The sequence below is a fragment of the Volvox carteri genome, assembly GCF_000143455.1.
Source record: "Volvox carteri f. nagariensis unplaced genomic scaffold VOLCAscaffold_28, whole genome shotgun sequence".
NCBI classification, from domain to species: Eukaryota; Viridiplantae; Chlorophyta; class Chlorophyceae; order Chlamydomonadales; family Volvocaceae; genus Volvox; species Volvox carteri.
The window spans coordinates 279865-304416 of NW_003307571.1; the positions used below are offsets into that span (position 1 = coordinate 279865).

The 24552-nt window shown below is 59.0% G+C and overlaps 1 protein-coding gene across 1 annotated transcript; it reads left to right on the forward strand.

Annotated features, from left to right (window-relative positions):
- Positions 1-1746: 1746 nt before the first annotated feature.
- VOLCADRAFT_92800 (uncharacterized protein) lies at positions 1747-24219 on the forward strand (the record flags this gene model as incomplete). The annotated part of the gene is made up of 35 exons (XM_002952118.1): positions 1747-1752; positions 2353-2402; positions 2442-2491; positions 4107-4345; positions 4693-4788; positions 5338-5474; positions 6826-6949; positions 7242-7483; positions 7884-8041; positions 8087-8414; positions 8747-8963; positions 9500-9693; positions 9910-9955; positions 10367-10451; positions 10835-10893; positions 11012-11104; positions 11585-11731; positions 12025-12138; positions 12542-12709; positions 13094-13414; positions 13591-14788; positions 15363-15547; positions 15921-16643; positions 16920-17227; positions 17589-17691; positions 18019-18372; positions 18794-18937; positions 19277-19489; positions 19931-20122; positions 20465-20581; positions 21035-21118; positions 21351-21407; positions 21825-21980; positions 22388-22618; positions 22978-24219. The coding sequence occupies 35 exons, from the start codon at positions 1747-1749 to the stop codon at positions 24217-24219; spliced, it is 8181 nt and encodes a 2726-aa protein (XP_002952164.1).
- Positions 24220-24552: the final 333 nt, after the last annotated feature.

The following is a 24552-nucleotide window of genomic DNA, read 5'->3' on the forward strand; positions in this document are numbered from 1 at the left end:
TCGGTGTCATAACTTACAGTACCGACATAGCTGAATTAATCCATGCAGGACATTTGTCGGACTGGCTGGTTGTCTGCCGGATATCGCTTAGGCGGACTTGCACTTGCTTCTTTAGAAAAGTAACGTGCTAGGTCTGCAGGACCAAGTGTAATTAGGGCGTCCCGTCTGCAGGCTTGGCCGTCCAAAGCTCCGTTGTCTTGGCTGCTGCTGACCTTGCTTTGCTGTGGCAGATCACAGAACGTGCCCGCCCGCTGTTCCATCAACGCCCCCCATGCTGAGTTCACCTCGGCCGCCCCCACGTGATATGCTATTTGAATTTCTTCATTGGGCGTATGTAGAGTCGACGCTATCTTGGTAGGCAAACATGTAATACCGTAGTCCCACATATAATTCGTGCCTGATGATTTCGGGTCACCCTCAAAAAAAGCCCTGGAACAAATTTGCGATTTTCTCCACGCTTAACTCTGAAACAGCTTGTGAAGCCCGAAGTCGAAGAGTGTCGAAATGGAGACCCTTTCCCCAACGACGTAAAAACGCCGAACAGCCACGTCTGCGCCGTGTCATGGGATGTTATGGAAAGTTCCTAACCATGCATAAGAAGTGTCTACACCTGGTTCAGTGAAGCGACCAGACCTGCCTGCCGAGTTGATGCGTGCAACTGTGCAGGCTGGTGCACGCTGACAGATGAAACTTCTCCAAATAAGGCTGCCCATATATACATCTTTATATTATATGCTTTACCGAGATAGACCTTAAAACTATGGACCAAGCTCATACGCAGTTTTAGGCTCCAATGCTCGTCATTTCACCTTGGGGTGACATGCCGAGCACCCCTAACATTCATAGCCACTAGTCTTTATGAAGAGCTTCATAACATTTGAAAAACTATCATTTTATGATTGCGACTTGCTGTACAAAGAAAATACGCTAGAGGACCTTGTTCACCATGCTCGCGCGGAAATTTGCATTCTGGAAAAAACAACTAGAAGGTTGTAGCTTTTACAGAATCTGCTGTTCTGTATGCCGCTGCAAGCCTGGCGACAAGCTGCACAGTCGGTAACCCTACCAAACCGGTCGGAAACCGGTCGCTTGGGTACCTAGCCGGTAGGGTAACCGACATAACGAGCTAACGACCCAGTAACTGGGGGTTCACTGACCGATAAGGTTACCGGTCGGTAAGGTAACCGACCGTTCCTGGTCGTTTACCGGGTCTTTATCTCGAAATGTCGGTCACCCTACCAAAGCGACTGGTTGGGTTATAGTTATATGCTCGGTTGTTATGCCATAAGTGGAGGGAGGGATGTACGAAGGGCGGGATGTATAGACGGATGGAGGGGTGGATTAATGCAAGGAGGGATGGTGTGTGGGACAGGGGCCCTTGACATACCAGGGGCATAACGTCACTCGTGGCCGCAACCCGTCGAGACCCTGGTATTTCAGAGCACCCTCATCCAGTCACCCTAGTTGACTTCTCAGTGGATCGCTCAGGTTCAGCAAAAACCACCGGCATCCACCGGAATCTGCCGGATCAACTGCGGGTTAACTCCGTTACTGATCAGCCCGCAGGTGCAGTTTACATCAGGGCACCACCATCCATCGGCTAGGTGTAATGTTACCTTCCACCACGTAAAGAGTTACAACCCTGACAGGTCTCGATCCCGAGATCTCCCAGGCATCGTTTTGTGCTTTACCGTAGTGCCTGACCTTTGTATGTAGGTGTGTGCGTATGTATGGACCAACACACATATGGAGGTAGGGAGGGTGTATGGAGGGATGAAGGAAGGGAAGGAGGGAGGGAAAGAGGGATGCTGCCGTGTTAACTGGTGTGGAGAGCAAGAGGATGTTTTGAGACGTAGTCCGTTACTTTCTCCATGTATTGGGTTCTCCTTCGAGTGCCCATCTTTGGGACGTATTGCAGGGAAGGGCCAGGTCCTTAGACCCCCAGAAGCTCAGCAGCAGACGCTGTAAAGCCCGGAACCCAATGAAAGCCTAGCGGCATAGCCCGCTATGGCATACAAGCTCTCCCCAAAAACACAGACTGCTGGTCGCCTGAAACCCATGCTCGTACCACGCCTTAACCATGGATCGCAGCGAACCATCCTGGATGCCTGACGTGGTCACCATCTCATCCTGATGTCATTGCAGCAACAGTGCATGCAGATCCGGTTTGGTGTCCAATACAAACATTTTGTTTACACCGTGAGACCAAAAGGTCTTAACGGACCGCACTGCACTCGACACAGTGTTAAAGCTGGCTCCTCATGGGTATGGCTCCAGAATTTTGCACGATGCAATACGCTACTTATATTAATGACCTTGTTCCTTGTGTGAGAACCTATTGCGTGCGCGCAGCGCAGTTGCGTATCTCTGAAGGCAGCTGTGGTGGTCTGGGTACCGAACCAGTCGGTGGCCGTATCATGGTAAGTGCTTATTGGCCACAGGCTTTGCAGGCAGATGTATTGTTTCAAGTACCCGCGTCGCAGCGCTGCAGGTGGGCAATGCGCAGTTGAGCTGCAGGTGACCCTGCATACCGTCATCGACAGTACAGCTCTCATCGATGGAAGGACGCATGGTATAACGGCGGCACAGAGTGCAGCAGGTTGTTGTCATACAATCTGAAGGCCAGGCACCACATATTCCAGGCTCAGGGAGCGGTTTCAACTGGGTTGAACTTTAGGTCCTCTGCTGCAGACGCGGCCCAGGTGCCTGAGGGACAGGCACAAGGAGTGATATGATTGCCTGAGCTTAATACACGGCCTGGTTAATAGCACCTGGTTAAAAGCCGCCAGGGCATCTCCACGCATCCGCAAAGTATCCTCGCTGGTCTTTAGTCCGTAGCAGCAGACAAGCGGAGAAGTTCGTTTGAAAATATATATCGTAACAAAATATGATATATGGGCCTTGCCTTAGGCCTCCTGTGCCCTTTCTCTGGACAACCCTACATGTCCGTAACCCTGTCTATCGCGTACCTCGCCCGTAATGCATCGCTTCGCGTATCATCAGATTAAGGCAGGAGCATAATTGCATTATGCAAATGAAACTGTGATTGGCAGTTTTACCATGTTTGACGTTTTGTCTATGGTAACTCAAGGCGTGCAAAGTGGCGCAAATTGCATTTATAAACCTTTTTAGAAAGTAAAACAAATGTGCTTCATTAAATGAGTGCGTTATGTATCAAGTAAGGAATGTGACAAAGCGCTGAAGCCCAAAGGTACGGCAGCTCGGATAGTGTACGGACTTCGAGCGTGTCCGCAAACGCTGGCTGCTAACGACGGAGCAAGCGGCATCATCATCCATTATGGGAAGAAACCATATGGAACCTGGATGAGATTTTGAGTTGAGTTGCTAGGTAGCGTTTCTTTGCGGCATTTGCGCACACCGCGCCAACTTGCTTCCGGCGATGTCATTCATCCTAGTCTTTTCCTAAACCTGGTATCTGGCCCTACCAGTTATAAGGGAGTAGGTTGTTAAGGAAGGATGGAGGAGGGAACAGCTATTGAGGAACCGCCCCCTCCACCTCCGCATCCGAATGTGACAGTGAAGGAGCTGGCCTCTATTTCACTTGCTGGGCTACAGGACTCCATTCCACAGGCAAATTCCGCTGTCTAAGTTTATCTTGGCTGGTCCCCGAATGCTTACCATGCCGACCGCGGCCCTCGCCCTAATGGTTCGTCACACAGGACTTCCAAAAAATTGTTGTGCATGGTCAATCCAAGTCGCCAGGACGGCGCCGTAGGACTGCTTTTCAGCCCAGCGACCAGCATCTGCCGACCGCCCGGCTTAAGTTGTTTTGTGTTGACAAAACAACAGGCAAGATTGATGATAATACGGTCTGTGTATTAGTATACTGGGTTTATATATGCAGAAATTGGCGTTGGTTTATCGCCAGCCCTGCTCCGTAAGCCTTCGACCCCCGGTACCCTGGTCTTGGCGAACTGTCTACGCCCCTCAAAGATGACATATCTTGTCTCCACGCACTGTGTGCATTTCAGTATGTACTTATGGGAACCCATCGCGCCGCACTGTAGGGAGGATTCCGCACCTTGCCCTGACGTAGTCAACCCACTTGTGACTCCATGGGTACCGCTGCTGCCACCGCCGTGCAGGCAAGCCCCTGTCAAATGTACAGGTGCACTTGAAGGCTATTCCTACCAACGATCCTGAGAAGGTCGTTGCAAAAACCGTGTCGAATGCATTCGGAAACCGCGCCTTCTCGCGCAAAGACGGTTACGTGATTTGCAAGGTCCTGGCTGGTTACTCATACCGTGTGGCTGCCACAGCCAGCGGCTACCATGATTTTGGGCTCATGGGCGAGAGCCTACTGCTAACACCCAAGGAATCTGAGGTGTGCACAGACGCGTTGAACAGGGCCTCCAGGGGGGGGGCATGGGGCGGGTGGGGCATGACAACAAACACGGACCGCAGCGAGAAACAGAGGGAAGGAAGGGGCAGGGGGGGAAAAGGACCGACAGTGCGGTGACGTACCGACGGCCTAGGGCTGTCCCTCATCTCCGCACTGCAGTCGCAACCTACACCACCACCTGCATCCATTCATCTTTTTCACCACCATGACAATCCACCTGGAACTCAAACCCATCCTTACAGTGCCGTGCCCCTCTCCCCCCGTCTGAACCGGCTGTCTCCCGTCCCAACCCTTTACATTGCTAAAACCTATATGGGCCGGCTCTACAGATGCTGAAGGCCGAGGTGCCTATGATTCCCGTTCGCATCTCCGTGGTGATTACACTGCGGGAGCTGCGGCCCATTCATCAACATGACTCGATGCAGGTGGGCATGCAAGCAGCAGGTACCCGGGGGGAGCCCCCGCACACACCTCCGCGCGCCCCCGCCCGCGTGGAGCAATGTCCGGGAAAAATACTCCGGTAGCTCATAGACCTGGAGAGGCGCGCTCGCGGACGATTCCTTGCTCCATGCCTTCCTGTTGCGGGTCGTTAAGGCGGTTGGGAGACTTTATTATCTTGGATGCGGGCTTTGTGGCCTCAGGTCAGCGACAGGCAGCCCTTCCTGTGTTGAGTGAGGAGGGAGAAAGCGCGCGTGTGGGATTATTTGGGCGTGAAGGCGGGCTGCTGGGGCTGTTCAGACTGTTGGCACGACCTCACGTGGGTCTGTGTCTGTTTGGCTAGCTACAGCAGGCCTCGCCATCAGACAGCAGGCCACACATCAGTCGTTGTGACCCAGATGGGTGACTCCGTTTACCCAGATGGGTTGTTCACCCATGTCGGCTATGTCGGCTCCCATTGCCAAGTCCTGACGAATTGACCCCTTGTCTGCCGCCCTCCCAAACTCCGCGCACGTCACGCACGTCCGGCGCCGCAGCATGACACCGCAGGCCAGGTCAACCCGTTGACCTCAATGCCGCAGCGCCAGGAGGTCCGTTCTGGGGTGCCCCCACAGAAGGTGTCCTTCTACTCCAGCGATGGCATCAAAATGGATTTCGTGGCCACCACGGTCGAGTAAGTGTCGCGAGTGGAGAGCGGCCGGGATGGAGTGGGTGAAAGTGAGGACGGGTCGTGAGGGGGCTGTGTTGCTCAGGACAATAACAGGACAGTTCGCGCATGCCAAGTCCAGGAACGGGAGGAGGGGGAGGGAAAGACGAACCACACACGATTGAAGCTGCTGCCAGGTCAAGAGGGGGAGGGGGAGGGGCACGCCAGCGCGGAGGATGTGGGGATGGGGCTGGCGGAGGGTAAAGGGGGTAAAGGCTTCAGTCTGCCAGGCGGGAGCAAGCGCCCAGCATGCTGCGGTTTGGAAGGCACGTCGCGGGAGGTCAACGGGCAACGGCGAGGGCTTTCCCAGCAGGACGTATTGGTGCTCTTGATGAGGAAAGTGCGATGGCGGCAGCGAAATTGCGGCGGCTATGCTTTGGGCTCAGTGGTGCTCTCAAGAGTGGCGGGGCTGGTGTGGGTCAGGCGTCGTGAGTGCCGCATCGTGGGGGCAGCAGCGATATGCTTTCTTTCCTTCAAGCGGTGGAAGTCGATATATACCCCCTTATATAATGCAGTCCCACCCAAGTAACCCACGATCGAGCGCCAAATTCGCGTCCATTCAGCAGCAGTCCTTTCCAGTTGATGAACCCGGCGTGTAAGGCGCGAGCTGGTTGCGAGCGTGGTTTTGCAATCAACAGAGCCCATGGGCCCGCGGGCTTAGCAGGCGAACGGCATCAGGCAGCAGACAAACGCCGTGCCGCCCGCTCTTTGGCAAGGACTGGCTTTCGTGGCGAGGAGATGCAGCACGGAGCCGCGCTGTGTGGGCATGCGGATGGAATCTTAGAGCTGTCTCTTGGCAAGGAGGCGATGTGATGGATGTCTGGAAAACGGGCCGCTCCGGGCCCCAAATGCGTCCGTGAAGTTATACGTCCGGTCGTCTGTTTTGCGGATACCAGATCCTGCAACAGCTGTGATTGCTACAGCCGCAACATTGCAATGTAGTACCAAGCAGTAGCGGACAGTTACCTGCACCAGCAGCAACCAGCGCGTCAGCTGCTGCTCTGGGCTTGGATTGTCGACTGCCATCGCCGCCGAACAAAGAGGCCCTAAAGCAGCGGGAGGGGTGATGCCATGGCCCAAAGGGACGCCTCGCTCGACCTCGACCTCGACCTCGCCGCGCTTTTGGGTCACCCCGGGTTGGGGTTCGTTGCGTCGCCTACTGCCCTGCCTCCCCTTTCCTACCTCACCGTGCATGGGACACAAGTGGTTGGTTGTCCCCTTTGGGCTCTAAGAGTAGGGCATGTGTCCCAGCGCTTCACAGCTCACAGTAAGCCGGCGCGGACGTGTAACTAGTGAACACAACTTCGCTGTCGTGCAGGTCCCACGACGTGCTGATGGGTTGGCCCAGCGCGCTGGGGAACACCGCGGAAACGGCGAAGTGCACTCTGGGGGTCTACAGCACCGACAACGCCGGTCACTGCTACTTCTACGGTCCCAAGTTGGTGGGTGGCGCGGCAGCGGCCCTCTTAATCTAAATGCTAAAGCTGGACACAGAAAAACTGGGTGTGGCGGCAGATTCCCCATCCTTCCATTCGGAACTTCGGACGTTGTTGCCTAGCGTGCTTGCGTGCTATCACAAGCCAAGTTGTGTCCACGCCTGCTAGAGGACTGGGAGAAGCCAGCGGGCTCCCATCCAATCGTCATTAATCGTCCGTTTTCTCAGAACCTCTTCCCCCCTTCAATCAGCCAGAATTTAACCATTTCACGAACTGTCAATCACCCTTTTGCACGTAGGTGGCGGGGGCGGGGGCCCCGGGGGTAAAGCGCAACGCATTGGGCCGCAAGCCCGGGCAGCGCGAGTGGACCACCATCGATGTGGGGCGGTGGGAGTACGCCCGCAAGTACCACCTGCGCACTAACGCCGAGTCGCCCGTGTTTATCCTGTTTGACGACTATTGCAAGCAAGTCGACTACCCGGCTCACGTGGCGAGGTACCCGCCGCGAGGAACCACACGGTCGCCGTCTCCACCCCGGGGGTGAGGGTTTCCTTTCCGTCCTTTTCTTTGCTCTGCTGCGGGGGTACTTTTCCCGCCGCCCTGCCGTCTTGCTGAGACCCTGCCATCCCCGCACTTCACATCGTTTCACCCACTACCTAATCTTGGTGGTTTTTCCCATACCATGCTCCACGCAGTGCTTTGCTGTTAATAACCTTTGTTCCCGTTATTATGATTCAACTCTTAGGGTTTTAGGGTAGCTATCTCAGAGCTTGAAAGCCTTATGCTATTCTGAATGTCGTGGTAAAACCCATTTCATCGTTGCGTGCGTTGTAAGTGTGCTCTCTTGTGCTTTTGCTTGACGTGACCTGACCCTCGGGGTCCGGTTCATGGGAGATGAATTTGTGCTCTGTGCTTGCACCCGGGCCTGTTGCTGCGCCAGGCGCTTGGCAGGGCCCCCGGGCCGGTCTAAGGAGCAGATCATGTCGTGCTTCTTGGAGAATGCGGCGGAGGTGGCGGCGGCAGCGTCCAACGGCGGCAGTGTCGTAGATCCGAATGAGCCCACGCTGCCGTCAGTGTCCAATGCCGATAACGGCGAAGGTTCGACCGGTGGCGGCGCTGCCGCCGCCGCTAACGGCTCTGCAGGTGCCGCCGTTGCCGACGAGGCCCCCGTCAGCCCCGTGCGCACGGGATCCTGGCACGCCAGTGGCGCCGCGGCGCGCCTCAGCCGACCCGCCAGCGCAATGTCGCGTTCTAAGTCGACGTCGCGGAATTTGCTGCAGCAGTCTGCCGGCGGCGGTGTCGGCGGTGAAGCCGTCGGCGCAACGGCCTTTACTGCGGAGGGCGCGGAGATGGCGTTGGACGCGGGCAGCCGCGAGGAGATTGATGCGGAAATGCAGGCTTATACGGACAACAACACCCACAATTATGTGGACCCAGGGCCGTACAAACTGCAGATGAAGGACCCCTCCAGGTGAGGCCCTCCGTGGGTGAGGGGCTGGACGGCGGGCCCCTCCTGGTGGCCATGGCCCATGGGTCGGTGGGCCTGCGCACGGGTCGCGGTGTGCGGAATTTTTCGTCTGCTGGATCGATCCCAAAGTGCCGGACTGGGAGGTGATAACTGTGACTAATGTGTTGTGTTGTGTTGTGTTGTGTTGTGTTGTGTTGTGTTGTGTTGTGCTGGGCAGTGCACCCCGTGTTTTCTTGTCTTGTTACATGTGGACTGGACTTAGGGTTTTGTGGCCGTTGAAAAATCACAGCCGCGCTTTTGGACTGATTTCGGACCGTGCGATTTTGCCGCTGCAGGTTGCTGATCTTTTACACCTACAGCGGTGACGGCGAGGCTGCGGAAATCAACCAGGCGCAAAATGCAGTAGTGCCTTTCACCATGCACGCCGCCGACGAGTCGTTCATCCACCCTCGTGACGGCACTGTCATGCGGAACACCAATTATCCCGTACAGCTGTACTGCCGCGCCAGGCCCTGGTTCCAGATCGCAGTGTACGACATGGCGACGCTGGAGGTGGGGTGTGCGCCGAGACTCACGGGCGGCGGCGCGTTGAGGGTCCCTGGAGAGGCCGGGGGAACCGGACGGGGCGGGAAGGAAAAAACACAAGATAAAACGATCCGGACAGATCAATTCCCTGCGTGGAGGTCCTAATTTGTGGTACAGGACACAGAAGTATGTATGGATTACCCCTCATGCCAAATAGGATAAACTCTGGAATGGAACTTAGCTAGAATAATTCTCGTGCCAGACGCCCGCTGGCCCCAAATCATTTTCTAACCTATAAATAACTCTTTGTAAGTTTTAGGTCAAACTACGGCTTTTTAGTTCCATTTCAGATTACGCTAACATTCGGCACGTGGCACGTGATGAAAGCAAAGAGCTCTAGCTAGCTTGGGTTTCCGGCGTTTCAAAATGACCACTGCTTTCCCCCCTTGTGAGCGCATCCCTCGTGCTTATCCCTTACCCATCCATCTTGCTCCCCCCTCCCCCCGGTTCGTCTTTCCCCCTCCCCCCGCCCGCGCCCCTCTCGCTCCCGCTCCCGCTTACAGGAGGTCGGCGCCAGTCACGGCCTGAGCTTTACCATTGAGCGCCTCACCACCACCGTGGTCAGGAGCTCCCAGGACAGCCGGTCGCGAGGAGGAGGTGGTGGCGCTAATGAGTTACAGCTGGCCCGCTCTCGGAGGCGTCGAAATAACATGATGGACGACGACGATGGGCACCCCCTGGAGTCGTACTTCGATAGGTACTTCAGACGGGGGCATCAGAGGGGGGCTAAGGAGAGGGGGCAATGGCGAAAGGGGTTGCGCCTCCGAGGCTGACGTTTCTGACAGGTTTCTGACCCTGCTGGGTCGTCAGTGCAGCTTTGGGCCGTGTAATGTATGGCCGCATTCTATCGCCCGCCCTGTCGCACGCGACCACAGCTCATCCGTTACTCCCACACTGCCTTGTCGCGCCGCAGTGATGGTGGAGGCCGCAACGATGACTCGATGGTTTATCCGTACAAGGTAGGACCGACATCGCCAGCAGGACCTGAGGTGTCGTGTGTGATTTTGTGGTGTTCCGCATTCATAGGCTCCGTCTTAATTCCTCTGTGCAGGATTTGTCATTGGAGATGTGAACTTCACTTAGGGCTTGAGTTAGATTTGGATTTGGGTTTGGATTTGGATTTGGATTTGGATTTGGATTTGGAGAAGGGTAAAGGAAGGAGAATGGCAGGGTAACATGTAGCAGCGTGACGTGCCAACCAAGCTAACCCCGTGTGCTATCCTAAATCTTGAATCTAAGCCGTGAAACTCCCCTGCGTTGCGTTGCCGTGTCATGTGGTGCGCCGTCCTCTCTCCGCCAAGCCGGCAGCCTCGCGTTCGTTCATTTAACCTGCTGCCCCCATTCCCCAACCCCAACCCCACACCTCCCAGCTGGAGGAGGTGGTGGAGAGCGCGACGGTGCTGCACAGCGGCACACTGGGGGGGTCGAAGGAGAAGATGTGGATGACACCGGGAGGTGAGGAGGTGGGAGGTGATGGGGTGATGCGGCAGTCAGCGGAAAGAGGGGGCTGCTTGTGGCGAAGGCGGCCTATGTCCTTTGCTTTTCCTGTCTGACATCATTTTGCACTCGTGCCACTCTGAAGGCCTGCTGTTGCCTCGTTTGGACTTCAGTGTCATCGCCAGTCATTAACGCTGTTGGCATCGCCACTGTCATTAAGATGATCCGCATCGTAGTGACCAGCACAGCTGCACCACGACACGATCAACGCTTCAACGGGTAGCATGACGGTGCCGTAAAACCCCTATTATGGCCCCACCCACGCTCTCAATCCTGCGTAACCCGTGCCATACGTAACCCGTGCCACTCCGCCCCACCCCGCCCCGTCGCCTGATCCGCAGAGAAATACCGCGTGTCAGTGCAGATGCGGTCGCCATTCCTGGAGTACAACGCGGTGCAGGTGCGGCGTGAATGCTGTATGCGAAGCCTTTGGACACGTCCCTAAGCGGGATTGCCGATTGTAACATCAGCTCAGCTCCTCTGCCTCTCCCTGCCTCTCTCCCATCTCCTTTTTCCAGGTCCGCACTTGTAACTGGGAACTGGAGCCCTTCGTGTTTTATGCGATCAAGAAAGTGACGCAGCTGGTTGAGGTGCGGGAGAGCTACAACCAGGTCAGCATGGCGGTGGCGCGAGGGGGGTTGGGGCACCGGGGTCGTTTGCGAGCGTTTGGGGGCAGAGAGGGAGAAGAAAAAAGGAGCGAACGGGCGATGGAAATGGAATTGAGGCACGCGTGACGAGCAGAGGGTGACGAGCAGAGCTGTGGTGACAAGGCAGGTGGCCGGTGGCGACGGCCAGCAGCGGTCACAACAACGCTGCGGAGGGTCGCTGTTAGGGCCGGTTTAATACCGGCTGCCTTTCTTTGCAGGCTCCTCACTAAGAGGCTTCCAGGAGCCGCGATGAGCTGCACAGAACCCAAACCTCGTATTTATTTCCTGATAGTTCCTACCTGAGCTCAAATCCTTGCCAATGCTTATAGCTTTCCGCCTCGTTGCGCCTCGTTGCTCCTCCTGGCGTTGACCCTCACGACCTGCGTCCCTGCCGCCCTGACCCGTCCTCCTCCTCCTCCTCCTCCTCCTTGGCCTCACCTGCAGCTGCCAATTCCCAATACGGAGATTGTGGTGGAGGTCCAGGAGCCCCCTCAGGCGCCCCGGCCGCCGGTGCTCAAGCCCGAGTGGTGTGAGGACCCCAAGGCCTACGCGTACAGGGTTCTGGACCAGCTTATTGACTATGTGGTACAGGTGGGGCGCGCGGTGGGAGGGAGGTAAGGGCAGGGGCTCGGGCTCGGGCTCGGGCTGAATAAGGGGGAGTTTCCGGGAGTTTGAATTTGGGGCAGAAATTGGCGATATTGGTGGCTTGCAGGTCTGCTGCTCCACGTCTGGCCCAATTTGTCAAATAGCCCGCTACGACCATGTGGCTTACACGTGGGTTTTTTACCCGCTGGTGATTACCCGCTCATTACGCACCGCTCGTGTGAATACGTGTGTATCGTCCTGTGATTTCTGTGTGGGTGCCTCGTGTCGGTGTCGTACAGAGCAACCGCGAGCGCGCCGCCGCGGACGAGGGCCCCGTCAAGACGTATCGCGGCTTCACGGATGCGGAGGGGCTGGTCACCTTTGAGATGCCCCCCGAGGCCAGGGTTTACGTGGTGGGTAAACTGCTGCGGGCTCCTCCGCAAACGGGCTATGTAGGTCATGTCGAACGCGCACCCCCGATTATTAGTCGGATGACGGGGTCGGACCCTACAGCCACGATAACCTTCTCACTAAAGCAAAATGATGAACTTCTTTCCCCGCCGTGTGAGACTGATGCTTCTCCCCTCTTTCCCATCTCCGCTGCGTCCCCTATGCTGCTCCGCTCTCGACCCCGCCCCGCCTTCACCCGCCTGCCGACGGTCACCGGGGGCTGCCTTGATGGCCCTCCACCCTCTCCCTTCGGTGCTTCACTGGCGTAACCCTCACCTTTGCATTTGTTGCAACCCCCCCCCTGACGTGTGTTTTTCCCGCCCCCCCCCGCTATCGGTCCATGCTACATTCCTTGCGTATCCTCAGCGCGCCGTTAACACTTCGGACTTTGAGGACACTGACGCCAGTCGGGAGGTGAAGCTGACGACCATGGCGGAGCAGTTTGTGGGCATCCAGCTCGAGCGGATCACCCGCACAGCTGCCGTGGTGCTGGACAGCAACACGAACGAGGGCGTCCCGGGCTTTGAGCTGAGGGTGAGGGACAGAGGGAGGAGCGGCATCAGGGCACGTATTGCCCCGGACCTCTGCCTTGGCGCCTCTTGGCGTGTTCGCCCTTGTGGTGCTGAGTCACTTCGGAATCCAGGATGGGAAAAAAGAGGGGATGAGATGCCCTTGTCTGACGACCTGCCACATTGTCCTCTTGGTGATGTCCTGTATGGATACCATGTATGCATACCATGTATTTTTTGATGTATTGGGCTGCTAACATACTATATGCTAGTACTGCGACGGGCGCAGGTTTCCGGTATGTAAACAAACGCATGACACACACATGCACATGGGTAGCTCTTGTCATCACGGCGCAGATTATCAAAACGAACGCGCGCGTGTACCCCTATCCCTGTGCGGTAAACGTAGGCCTATGACGTGACGGACTACACGGACATGCCACGTGATGGCACCCGCAAGTCACGTCACCTGCTAGATATGGACATGTTGGACGCCATCGACACGTCTCAGATGGAGCCCTTCGCGGTGGAGACGACAGGCCCCGAGGGCGCCATCAACGCGCCCTTTTGCCGCCGTGCTGGTAGAGTCATCAAGGTGGAGGTGACGCGTACACCCCGCACGCATCACATGCCCAGTCTGGTCATGTCGCGCGGCAAGAACTCGATCTACGTGGTGACGTATGACAAACAAAGCGTCGTGTTCAAGGCGCCGCCACGGCCAAAAATCAAGGTGAGGGTGATTGCGTGTCGCGTGTGCTCCTCATGTGTGCGACCTTCTGACTTAAGAGTCAAAGCCCCCCGCTGAAACGGAAGCACGTTTGCTTACGGCCTACTTCCAAGTCGCCAAGCTGCCAAAAAGCGCGAAACCATTAACCTACTAACTACCTAACCACTAACTGTCCACAGGTATCCTGTCATGACACGTGCACCTTTGAGGAGGTCCATGGAGTGCGCTTTCGCATCATGGTGCGTCCCTTTGGGCCTCCCCCTCCCGATATGGCTGGTGCTGGGGGGCCATCCCGCGGCGGCACACGCTCCCTGCGCGTCTCCGTCTCCCGCAGCAGCCACACACGCAGTCAGGCGGCCTCGGTCGTCTCGCCCTCTGTCCGTGCACCCCCCTCGGTGGCCGCATCGGTGGGTGTGGACCCCCTCGACCCTGATGAGCTGGCGGGGGCTGTGGAGCTGCCGATTGGCGAGTTACCAAGCCCGGCTCTCACTGCTATTACCACGCCCGGCGGCGGCGGCGCCGCTGATGCGCCGACGCCCTCCCGGGAGTCATCCTCCATCCGCCTGTTACGTGAGCAGCACCGAGGTACCATGGCGCAGATTGAGGACCTTGAGAGTAAGCTGCAAGCAGCGAGTACGGACGCTGCTGGCGGCGGCAGCGACGTGCTTGCGCCGCAACGCGCGCAGCTGGAGGACCTGTTGGGTCAACTCAAGGCGGTGATGCGGCAGCAGCAGGAACGGCTGGATGCGATGGTGATGGCGAGGGAGAAGAAGATGTTGGCGCGGGCGTCGGCGCTGGCGATTGCGGCGGCTGACCCGGAGGCGGAGGAGGTGGAGTCGGTGTTGGAGCAGTCTACGGTTGGCGGGCGAGGCAGCCCGGAGGGCCCGGCGTCGCCGGCGTCTGGGCTCCGTGGTGCCAGCAGCAGCCGCGGCGCCGCTAGCGCTGCCGGGTCGGTGCACCGGTCTGCACACGGTTTGTCCCTGGCCGTACCCGAGCCAGCTGGCAATGCGGCCGCGGATAGTGGCCTCAGTCCGCCAGCCGTCGGTGCGACGTCCGTGCGGATTCGTGAGCCGCCCTTTGCCGGTGGTGGTGCCACCGTCGGCGCCGCCGCCGCCACCGCTGCCACCATTTTGGGGGGCGGCTACAGCGGCGTGTTCGGCGTGTTTGCCGGCGGCGTAGGCCGGGTAATGAACCGCGCTGGCGGCGGGCATGACGATGACGACGATGAGGAGGAAGCGATTCGGAGGCTGCGTGCGGCGGAGGAGGAAATGATGGCGGTGTTCAATCCGGCTCCTGAAGAGCAGGACCCCTGGGGCCGCATCGTGTGGGACAGTGTCACCGGCATGGAGGAGAACGACGACCTCATTCTGGACGCGGGTGGGTGTGGAGGGTTGGGTTGGTGAATGCGGCGTTGCAGCTGAATGGGTTACAGGTCTGTATGCGGCATGGCTGGGAACACCGCGTGCTAGCCTACAACCCTACCTGACAGCCGCCCCTCCGGGAGCCCCAGACACGGCGTCGTAAGTCCGCAAGGTGCCCGCATGCAACGCACTTCCCAACGGAATTCTCCGTCCTGCATGCGTTCCCGCGCTTTCAAGGGGTCTCCATGGCTTCTGACGGGTCTATGTTCTGCTGGGTCTTCTCAATGTTCTATAAACCTATTTCCTCCTCCTAACACTTCGGAATCATGACATTCTTCCGTTTTCCATTTCCTAGAGGTGTTTCCCTGGTGAGGTGAATTTCCTGGATTTCGCTATGATTGCTGATTTTGCTGCCTTGTTGTTTCTAGCCTACCAGTCTCTGCGAGTGGTTATCAGTCTCACCGGAAAGCCACCAATGTGCGTATGTACGACTGCTTCGCTTGCAGTGGTTTTTCCCGTTATTCCTATCCTATGTATTTTAGCCCTCTTTGCCTTGTGGCCACGCGCTCCCTTTTCGTTGTGTCCCACAGATTGCGAGGTGGCGGTGCAGATTTTCCCAGCCTGGCCGTACGATCCGCGCAGCCAGATGCTCAAGGGCCGCTGCACGGGCCACGTCGGCCCCCCGGAGTTCCGCTTCTACCTCCCCCGCGACGGCAACGCCTTCCGTTTCTGGCTCGACCGTGACAATGCGCTGCCCACCTTTTGGGACGAGGAGGTGTGCAGGGACGCGGCGAAATTGGGGGCTTGCGATGGGTTTGGCCGGGGGTTTGGCCGGGGTGGGGCGGGGCGATCCGTCCTCATGACGTGAACTGGGGTTCCTGTATCCGAGTTTTCCTGAGGCCGCCTCCTCCTCCTCCGCCTCCTGCATTATGCAAATTGCAGATATTCCTATATTCCTACCAGCCTTCTTCAATTTGCAAAGTCATATAATTGTTGATTAGGGATGTCGTGCGGGTTCCTGACCGCATTCCCAACCTGGATCGGTCAAGACAACCCAAAAATATCCGCTCCGCTTAACTAACCCCTCACCCTCTCCGCCTTTGTCCCTCTCTTTACCCCTTTCCTCATCTTCCCCCCCCGCTCCGCAGAACGTCCCTCGGCTGCCGTTCCACCCGCTGGCGCGCCTTCAACCCAGCGCGCCTCAGGAGCGCATGCTGGCACACGCCCACCAGGAGATGAAGCTGCTGCGGCCCGCGGCAAACGACGGCCAGGAGCGCTGGGAGGGCGGCATGACCGGGGACGGCTCTGTCACAGGCATCGTCGGTCAGTTCAATGGCGCTGGCGGCACCAGCTTCTTCATCGGCGGGCCCAAACATGCATGGACGCCACGGCTGCAGCTCAACTTCAACTTCAACAGCGCTGGTGGCGCCGCCGCTGCCGCCGCCGCCCGCCACCGGATGTTCTTTGGCGGCGGCGGCGGCGGCGGCGGCCCTGATGGCGGCGAAGGCGGCAGCTTCCTCGGCGCGCCTGGCGGCGGCGGTGCCGACGGCGGCTTGTATGAGTGCGAGTCGGTATTGCCGGACGGCTCCCGGGTACTTCACCGCACCATGTCGGCGATGCAGTTTGATCCCAACGACAGTGGGGAAGATATCAATGACCTGGCCTGGCAGCAGCTGCGCCTCTCGGATGCGTCCTACCTGCCCCTGGAGCGCACGCGGCTGTTGCAGTTCCTGACGCGCTGGGGCTCCTTCCCCCACGTGGCGGGGGGCCACTGCAAGGCCTGCAGCGGCGTTGAGCGCCCGCCAGACACCAATCCGCTGCTGCTGGCGGAGGCGCCGCCCACGCCGCGGTACATGGGCGACGTGCCGCAGGTAAGGGTGCATGTCCGCGTGCAGCTACGTGTGTGCGTCTGTGTGCATGTGCGTGTGCATGTACGTGCCCTGTTTGGCCGGGAACATAGATGACATTCAATTAAGGAGGGCGAAGATCAAATAAGAGTTCGCCTCAAATCATGATTCCGACCGCGTTGCAAAATTATTTTTTTCCCATTTACATGCTAGTAACTTTGACCTGTGCCTTGTCCTGCGTGGCTACCCGGGACCACTAACCTGGTGCGCTGGTTAATGATTACCAAATTTCGTCACCAGGCTGGCTTTGGTGTGGGCTTTTCTTCGGGCTGGTCTCGCTCCGGAGCCACCACGGGCGGTGGCGATGACGCCGCCAGCCGGCTCGGTGGCGGCATGTCGGTGGACGGCGCACCTGGGCCGCTGCAGCGCGGCCCGGGCGGGTTGCTGTACAAGTCGCGGCTCATGTCGCGGCGGGAGCTGTCAGCGAGATGGGTATTCGAGAGCCGACCGCCGCCGCGGCCTGAGGGCCCGGCAGTACGGCGCTACGTGCCGGACCGCTTCGCCCGCACGCACGTCATCATGAGCAACTCGGAGGCCGTGTACTGCAAGTGGGTTTCGTGTGCAGACGGTCGCACATCCATATGTATGTCTTTGTACCCTGATAAGCCGCCGCCGCCGCAAAAAGTAGACGAACACGCGAGAGAGCGTGTATGTCTGTTATGCCTAGAGGTAGAAGGTGCTGGCGGGCCCGTGATGGGCTTCCAAGCGGCGGCGTCACCAGCTTACGCAACACCTTGTCTTCCCGCTCGTCGCGTTTGTCGTCACGCCGACCTTCTTCCGGAACGTCTTGACACACACACACACACACACATCCCGCTCCGCTCCACCTGCCGCCGCGTCCTGCTGCGGTCCGGGCCCACCCATGTCACTGCCATCCGCACCCTTTCCCTCCTTTGGCCCGAGCCGCAGGTCGCCCTTCTTCACCTGGTGGCTTCCCAACGGCGGTGGCGTGCACGTCACCATGTCGGATGGTTTGTACCGGGATCTCATTCCGCTGATTGATTCGGTGGCGGTCAGCCTGGAATACATGGAGCAGCACCTGGAGAAGGCAAGCAATATGTCTGGGAGAGGAGAGAGAAAAAAAGGGGAAAAGGGGGGAGGACAGGAAATGATTTTCTAAGCTTCTCTCGGCTCATGGGATTGCTGACGCATGTGCTAGCCTGCAAGCACAACGACCTCCATCTCCTGTGTCTGTGAGTGCTGTCCGCCGTCGTAGATTTAGTCCGCGCCTTCCCCATCCTCCGCGTTCCCCATCCCCCACACCCCGCCGCTCCCCTGCCGCCCTCCTCCCCAACAACCCCACCAACCCCACCATTCGCTCCGCACGCTCCCTCCGCAGGTCCGCATGCTCAACGAGGGGCGCTGTGAGGAGGGCCGCTTCCTGCTGGGGCACCAGGTGGTGGATTCGTTCTGCGGCGGCGTCTTCATCATCGACGTCTCCACCGCGCAGCCCTTCTCCGGCGTGTCATTCATCCTTGAGCAACTCTCAAAAATGTTCGACTACTGGGCCTCGGAAACGCCCATGGGGGCGCCGCGGCCGCGATTCAACATCTTGCTGTGCAGCCGGGAGGTGATTGAGTGCTGGCGCTCGGCGCTGGGGACCGTGTCGCACAACCTGGGCAAGCGGCTGCTTCCCTGGTACGAGGACATCAAGTACAAGATGCCCACGGCCCCAGGGTTCAATATGGTCAAGGTAAGGCGGGGCTTGGGGGTTGAGGCGATCTGGCGTTGGAGGATATCCTGGATGGGTGTTTTGGCTTGTATTGCGGGGGCTGTTTTCGGGTCTCCTGGCCTGTGCGGGTCTCTGTTTGTCCGGCTTCCCATGCACAGTAATAGCCCCACAATAACTTAGCCCTGCTGCGCCATGCTGTTGGCGTCGCCTTGAGGAGCCACCTGCCTGTCATTGCGCTTGCTCTTGCTGATCCTCTGCCACCTCTGCCGCACTGCTGCTGCTGCTGCTGCTTCTGCTGCTAGGGCTGTGATTGTTTCTTTGTGAGCCCCCCTCTCCACACCACTCCATTCCACTCCACTCCAATCGACTCCAACCGACTCCTCCATATATCTCACCCATCGTCTGACTTTCCGCATCCTCCTCCCGCCATTTTCCCGCCTAGGCTCTGCGCACCGCTGGCGCCATGGCCAAGAGCGAGGTGCCCATCTTTCTGTTGTGTGGCGGCCTCGTGGAGAACCCGCTCAACACCCCCTCGGAGATGTCCAAGGTGTTGTACGAGATGCAGCTGGCGTGCCTGAACTCGCAGGTAAGGGGGGAGCGTGGGGTGGCAAAAGAACGCCTGTGGTGCGGGCGGGGGGCCCCGGGGGTGAAGGGAAAGTGTTAAAAAATGTGATGTATGACGGGTGATGAATGGCATGATAACGCTCTTTTGGCCCACATTCCCTCTCCTGGTTCATCTTCGGGAGAGGAGAGAATGGAGATCGCTGCCCTGCTCGTCGTGGTGTTTTACCCTCACAACATATATAGTTATTTTCCATCACACGTCACTATGGTCATCATCTACGCTGCTGCGCCGGGTTTCCTGCCGCATACCTCGTGCACGCGTCCACACTGCCGCCGTGTATGGCCCCCAACCTCCCCCCAGGCTCCCATGCAGCCCGTGGTGGCAGTGGAGCTGTTCCCCATGCCCCAGGCGCGACTGGAGAGCATTGCCCAGGTCAAGAGCAGCCAGTCTGGCGACGAGGAAGTGACGGAGAAGCGCTCCATGCCAGTGCGCATGGTCGGCTACGACGATGCGTCCGAGGTGTCGGTGGAGGAGGCCGCGGCGCTGGGATCCAATATTTTTGCGCTGCTGGTGGTGAGTTGGGAAGTTCGGTCTTTACCTTTGTTTTTGCGCCGAACGCCCCAACTTGCATGTTGCATGGGGTTTCATGCAAGCTGAACTGCATGCAATGCTGACCCTCCAATGTTATACGGTTTGAGGTGTACGTCCCAATATGGTAGCCTGACTTCAACGTCCAGCCTGGCCCCGTTGCTGATGTGACCCGTAAACCCTCAACCAGGCGGATCTTGAGTTCCTGACCTTAGTAGATTCTGATATAGGTAGATCCTGACGTAGATCTTGTCCCCTAGCTCTTCACGCTACCAAACCACCGATCGCCACTTCTCTTTTCCCCTTCCCCCGGCCTAGCAAAAGACAACCCCAAAAAACACCACACGGTTCCAATTGGCAGTTGCTTCTCTTCCCCAACCTCCCTCGTTGCTGCATCCCTCTCTCGTACTCTTGGTTCTTGTCCAGGAGTCCCTGAACGCCGGTCGCATCCGTCTGCTGGAGGTATTCCGGGAGGTGGACAAGGACGGCGACCACGCGCTGGACTGGCAGCAGCTGTACCGGCTGGTCCTGAGGCTGGTGCCAGACGCCACCCCCGCCCACGTGCGCTATGTGCAGCTGCTTCTGGACTGCACCGGGGATAACCTGGTGCGATACAAGGTAGGCGAGAGGGACCAGACCAGCAGCGCTGGCCTGGGCAGGGCACGGTAATGGGCGCTACGCCTGGGGATGCACGGCAGGGAAGGAGGTGCTTGGGCGGGCGCGGGGCACCGCGGGGAAAGGCGCTAGGCAGGAGAACACGCACGGGACCCAGTAGTATTTTGGTTTTTGTGTCCTAAACGCATTCGTTAATTGCCAGCGTGTTCATTTGGAGGGCGTCCTTCAAAACCCAATCTGTGTACTTGTTGCCGCGTGTTGTCTTGTTGCGTCGTCATGGCCTCCGCGTGTCTTGTAAGTTATTTTCGTATTCCTTGCCTGGGCCGCGTCTTGTCATGGCCTCAGGATCTGGCCGCGGCGATGCGCGCCTGCGGTCGTGGCGGCATCTCGGTGTCTCTTCGCGACAAGCTGGAGGTGCAGCTCGTGCTCCACAAGATGGCCATTATGATGCTGCTGAGCAAGGTGTGTCTCTATGTGTATGACTGTGTGTATGACTGCGTGTCTCTATGTATGTCTGTATGTCGTCTGGTGTGAGAGGCAACGGGGCGCGCTCTGACTGGAAGCGCAATTGTGAAGGGACGGGAGACCTGCTAAAGGGGGCCGCACCGCAGGTTCTTAACTTTACGGGGCTATGAGGTGGTGGCCATGGTGACGGGTTTGAATGATAAAGCGGCAGCGGGGCTTGACACTAGCGGACAGGGAGTGGCCAGGAGGTGAGCTGCCGCGGTCGGGCGTTTAGAGGGCGCCGAGTTTGCGTGGTGGCCACCCTGCCGCCTTTGGCCGTCTCTGCCTCCCCAACAGGTGTGATTTGGATGCATTTTTTCATCCTCGTTGAAGGGGTGTTGGTATCCGTTTGGCTTTTGGTAACACCGTTGCTGTCCGGGCTCTCCGTCCACAACCCCCCTCTTCCTGCAGGTTACCCTGGGGGAGATGTTTGCAAAGTACGACCACGATCAGGATGGCTTTTGGAACGAGCGGGAGCTGTCGGCCATGCTCAAGGTAACGAATGTGCAGGTTGTGCGAAGCCATATCGAAGACACCATTCTTGTCACCGATATAAAAAAAACACTACAAAGCCAGTTGCGCATCTGGCACAGCCCCTCCTGCTGCTCCTTTTATATCTCATCATTTTACGTCCAAAATCTCCTCAAGTTTAAGTCCTTAGAGGCCTTTTCTTCACCGTCTTCCTGCGCTTCCTCCTCCTCCTCGTGCCCGTTGTTACCCTTTGCAGGATTTCTTCCCGGGTCTGCGGCCCGCGGAGCACCAGCTGTTGTTCGACGCCTGGAAGGTGAGTGCTCAGCCGAGATGTGAAAGGAGGGGTAAGGGTGGACTTAGGGTTTGGGGGAGAACCGCGAGAGAAGGAGGAGGAGGAGGAGGAGGGGGAGGGGGAGGGGGAGGAGGAGGGCAGCAATCCAGCCGAAGACTCAGGGGACATCCCAGAGTCGGGACCAGGGGGGAGATGCCCAACGCCCCCAAAGCCGTGCTTTGAAAATTGTTGGCGCTGAACTCATCGGGGGGGTATCGGTCCTCCTCTCCCCCCCTCTCCCTCTCCCTGCCCTTCGCGCTGCTTTGCTTCCCTCGCGGCGCACCAAGTGTTGTCATGTTTTGTCTCCCTCCTTCCCTCCCTCGTTCATTCCCTCCCGCCCTCCTTCCATTCGTTTATTTATGGACCCGCTGCCGTGACGCCGTTAAACTGACGTTCCAGGGCGTGGACAAGAACCAGGACGGTCGCATCAGCCTGGACGAGTTCAACCGCGCCTTCAGCAGCGGCGGTGTGCCGGGTCTGCCGGGCAGCAGCATCCTATCGCACCCCGACCAGATCCAGCGCATGAAGGAGGCGGGCGAGCTGGACGATTTTACGGTGAGAGCGCTCGTCGCTGCAGCAGGGAGACGAAGGGGCGTGAGGAAGGTGTGGAGTGTGGAGAAGTGTGGTTGGGTAAATCGCCTGTTCGTCGGAGGATACGTAGGACCCAAACGCCGTTCGACCACTAGGTCGCCTGTACCACAAAAAACCACGTTTCTCCCTCCTCATCCTTCCAAACGCTTAATGACAACTGGCACTACCTGCGTATTCAAGCGCGCGCGTGTATGTATGTGTGTGTGTTCCCCCGTCACCTCTAAGCGGGAAGGAAGTTCCCCTAGGTCCAGCTGCGTGTCGAGTCGAAGTGACGCTTCATCTATTCCCGAAGTCTATGATGAGTGGTGTCACCGATATACTCGTGACGCGTGTTAATGATTCCCTCAACCCTCCTCAAACCTTCCTTTCAGATTATGGCCATGAAGGCTACTGAGGAAAACAAGCGCCTGGACCGCGTGAGGGCGGTGGGCTTCCCGCTGAGTGAGACGTTAGTACGGGTGGCGGGCGCCACACGGGGCGTGCATCGACGACTGGACCTGGGCCGCGCCCGTGCATTTGCGGACCGCATTGACATGCGGCCACTGGAAGCGGTGCGGGAGTCGCTTAACAACAACCTGCAGCAGCTGCTCGCGTTTGAGGAGGTGGGTCATGTGTGTGCGTGTGTAAATGATCTGAGCCGCCTGGCTTAAGGGTTGAAGGAGTCAAACATGCGCCTCGTCACCAAAGCAAGTAGTCAAGTACATGTGTGCGTGGTGTGGTGGTGTGGTATGTGGTGTGGTGTGGTGTGGTGTGTGGTGTGGTGTGGTGTGGATTAGAGACTCAAGGGTTTGGGAGACGCGGATGGGGGTGGGGGTGGGGGTGGGGTTGAAAGAGGGACGGATGGTCGTGTACATGAGAGCTTCTTGTCGTTCTGCTCTGATGCCTGTACACACGGACACGTAACCTCTCGCTGCCCATCCACTTTTTCTCCGCGGCATTTTGTCGTACTCTGCCCCCGCAGGCGTACGGCAAGCAGCTGACGTACGAGTTCCACCATGGGCGCGCTCTCCGCAGCTCCCGAGCCATCCCAGGTAGCCTCACCGCCGACCCGCCCTCCCCCTCCCCCTCCCCTTCCTCGGCGGGCCGCCTCACGCGACCCTCTAATAGCGCCAGGGCGCGCATCGGCAGCGCTAGCTCCAACTCCCCTTTCGCGGCCACAACGGGTGCGGCAGCCGCGGCAGCAGCTTCCTCGGCGTCGCCGAGCCAGGGCGGCGCATCCCCCTCCCGGCCCCGCTCCGCCGCACGATCCCGCCCATCCTCCCGTCCACGCTCCGCCGCGACGGCTCTGTCCGCCTCGGTGTCCGCCATTCCCGGCGCCGGCGCCAGCCGCCCCGCCAGCGCTGCCGCTGCAGCTGGCGGCAGCGGCGGCGGCAGCGCCCGCAGCTCCAGACCCACATCGGCATCCAAGACCCGTCCGCCGCCGCCCGCGGTGGCGGCGTGGGTGGCGTCGGCGAGCGCCTCTGACGATCCCCACCTCCGGAAGCTGGCCGCCATCGACCCGGAGGCCAGCGGCGGCGGCGCCGCCGCCGTGGGCAGTCCCGGCAGTGTTAGCATGCCGCCGATCGGCCGGGAGAACAGCTCCAATGGCAGCCACCCCTGGACACAAGGAGGTCACGGCGGTGGTGCCGTACTCAGCCGGGAGCTGTCCAACCGGAGCAGCTTACTGGCGGGGATGTCGCCAGGCGAAGGCGGCGGCGGCAGCGGCGACGACCCGCGGCTGACGGGGCGACAGGAGTACCGCCCGCCGTCGGAGCGGTCGCTGCAGCGGCCGCGTGCATCGTATGGCAGCCGCGAGCCGTCACGTGGACCGTCGGCGGAACCGAGCGGTGCGAGCATGGGCGGCGGCGCCGCCGCGGAAACTGGTGGCGGTGGCGGCAGTCAGACGTCGCGACCGTCGAGCGCGCCGGCGCGGCGTCGCGGTGGCAGCGGTGCAGCGTCAACGGCGGATTCGGCCGTCAGCGCTAGCATGGCGATGCCGCCGCTGGCGTTCAGCCGCCTGCCGTCGGCGGCGGCGCGCAGGTCCTTGCCGCTCAAGACGGCCACGATAGGGTTCGACGCCGACGACGCCGACGGGCTGCCTAACATCCCCGATCCCAACGCCTCCCCCGGCGGCGGCTTCGTGGGTCACCCCAGCAGCGGCGGCGGTGGCGGCGCAGGCGGCCGGCCCATGTCAGCCACGCGGCGTTCCGGGACGCGGTGGTAACAACCCCCCAGAAGGCGCGCACCCCACCCCCCGGCGGAGCTAGCTGGTTGGCAGGCAGGAGACTAGGTACATAGACGAGGATAGCTTGGCGGGGATGGAGGCGGCGCTGGGGGCCGGAGGGGTTTCTGGCGCTGGCGCTGGTGCTGGTGCTGGTGCTGGTGCTGTTCATGCGGATCCTTTGCAGGTATCAGCCGTTTACCTCTCAGTCCTCTCTCCCTGTGCGCCGTGGTGGCGTAGCAGGGTCCAGAGCGGGAGAGGTTGCGTGGTTAGAAAGAAGAGGGTGCTGGGGGTCTTTTCACTGCTGCGTTAGGGTCGTTGGGGGACTTAGGTTGC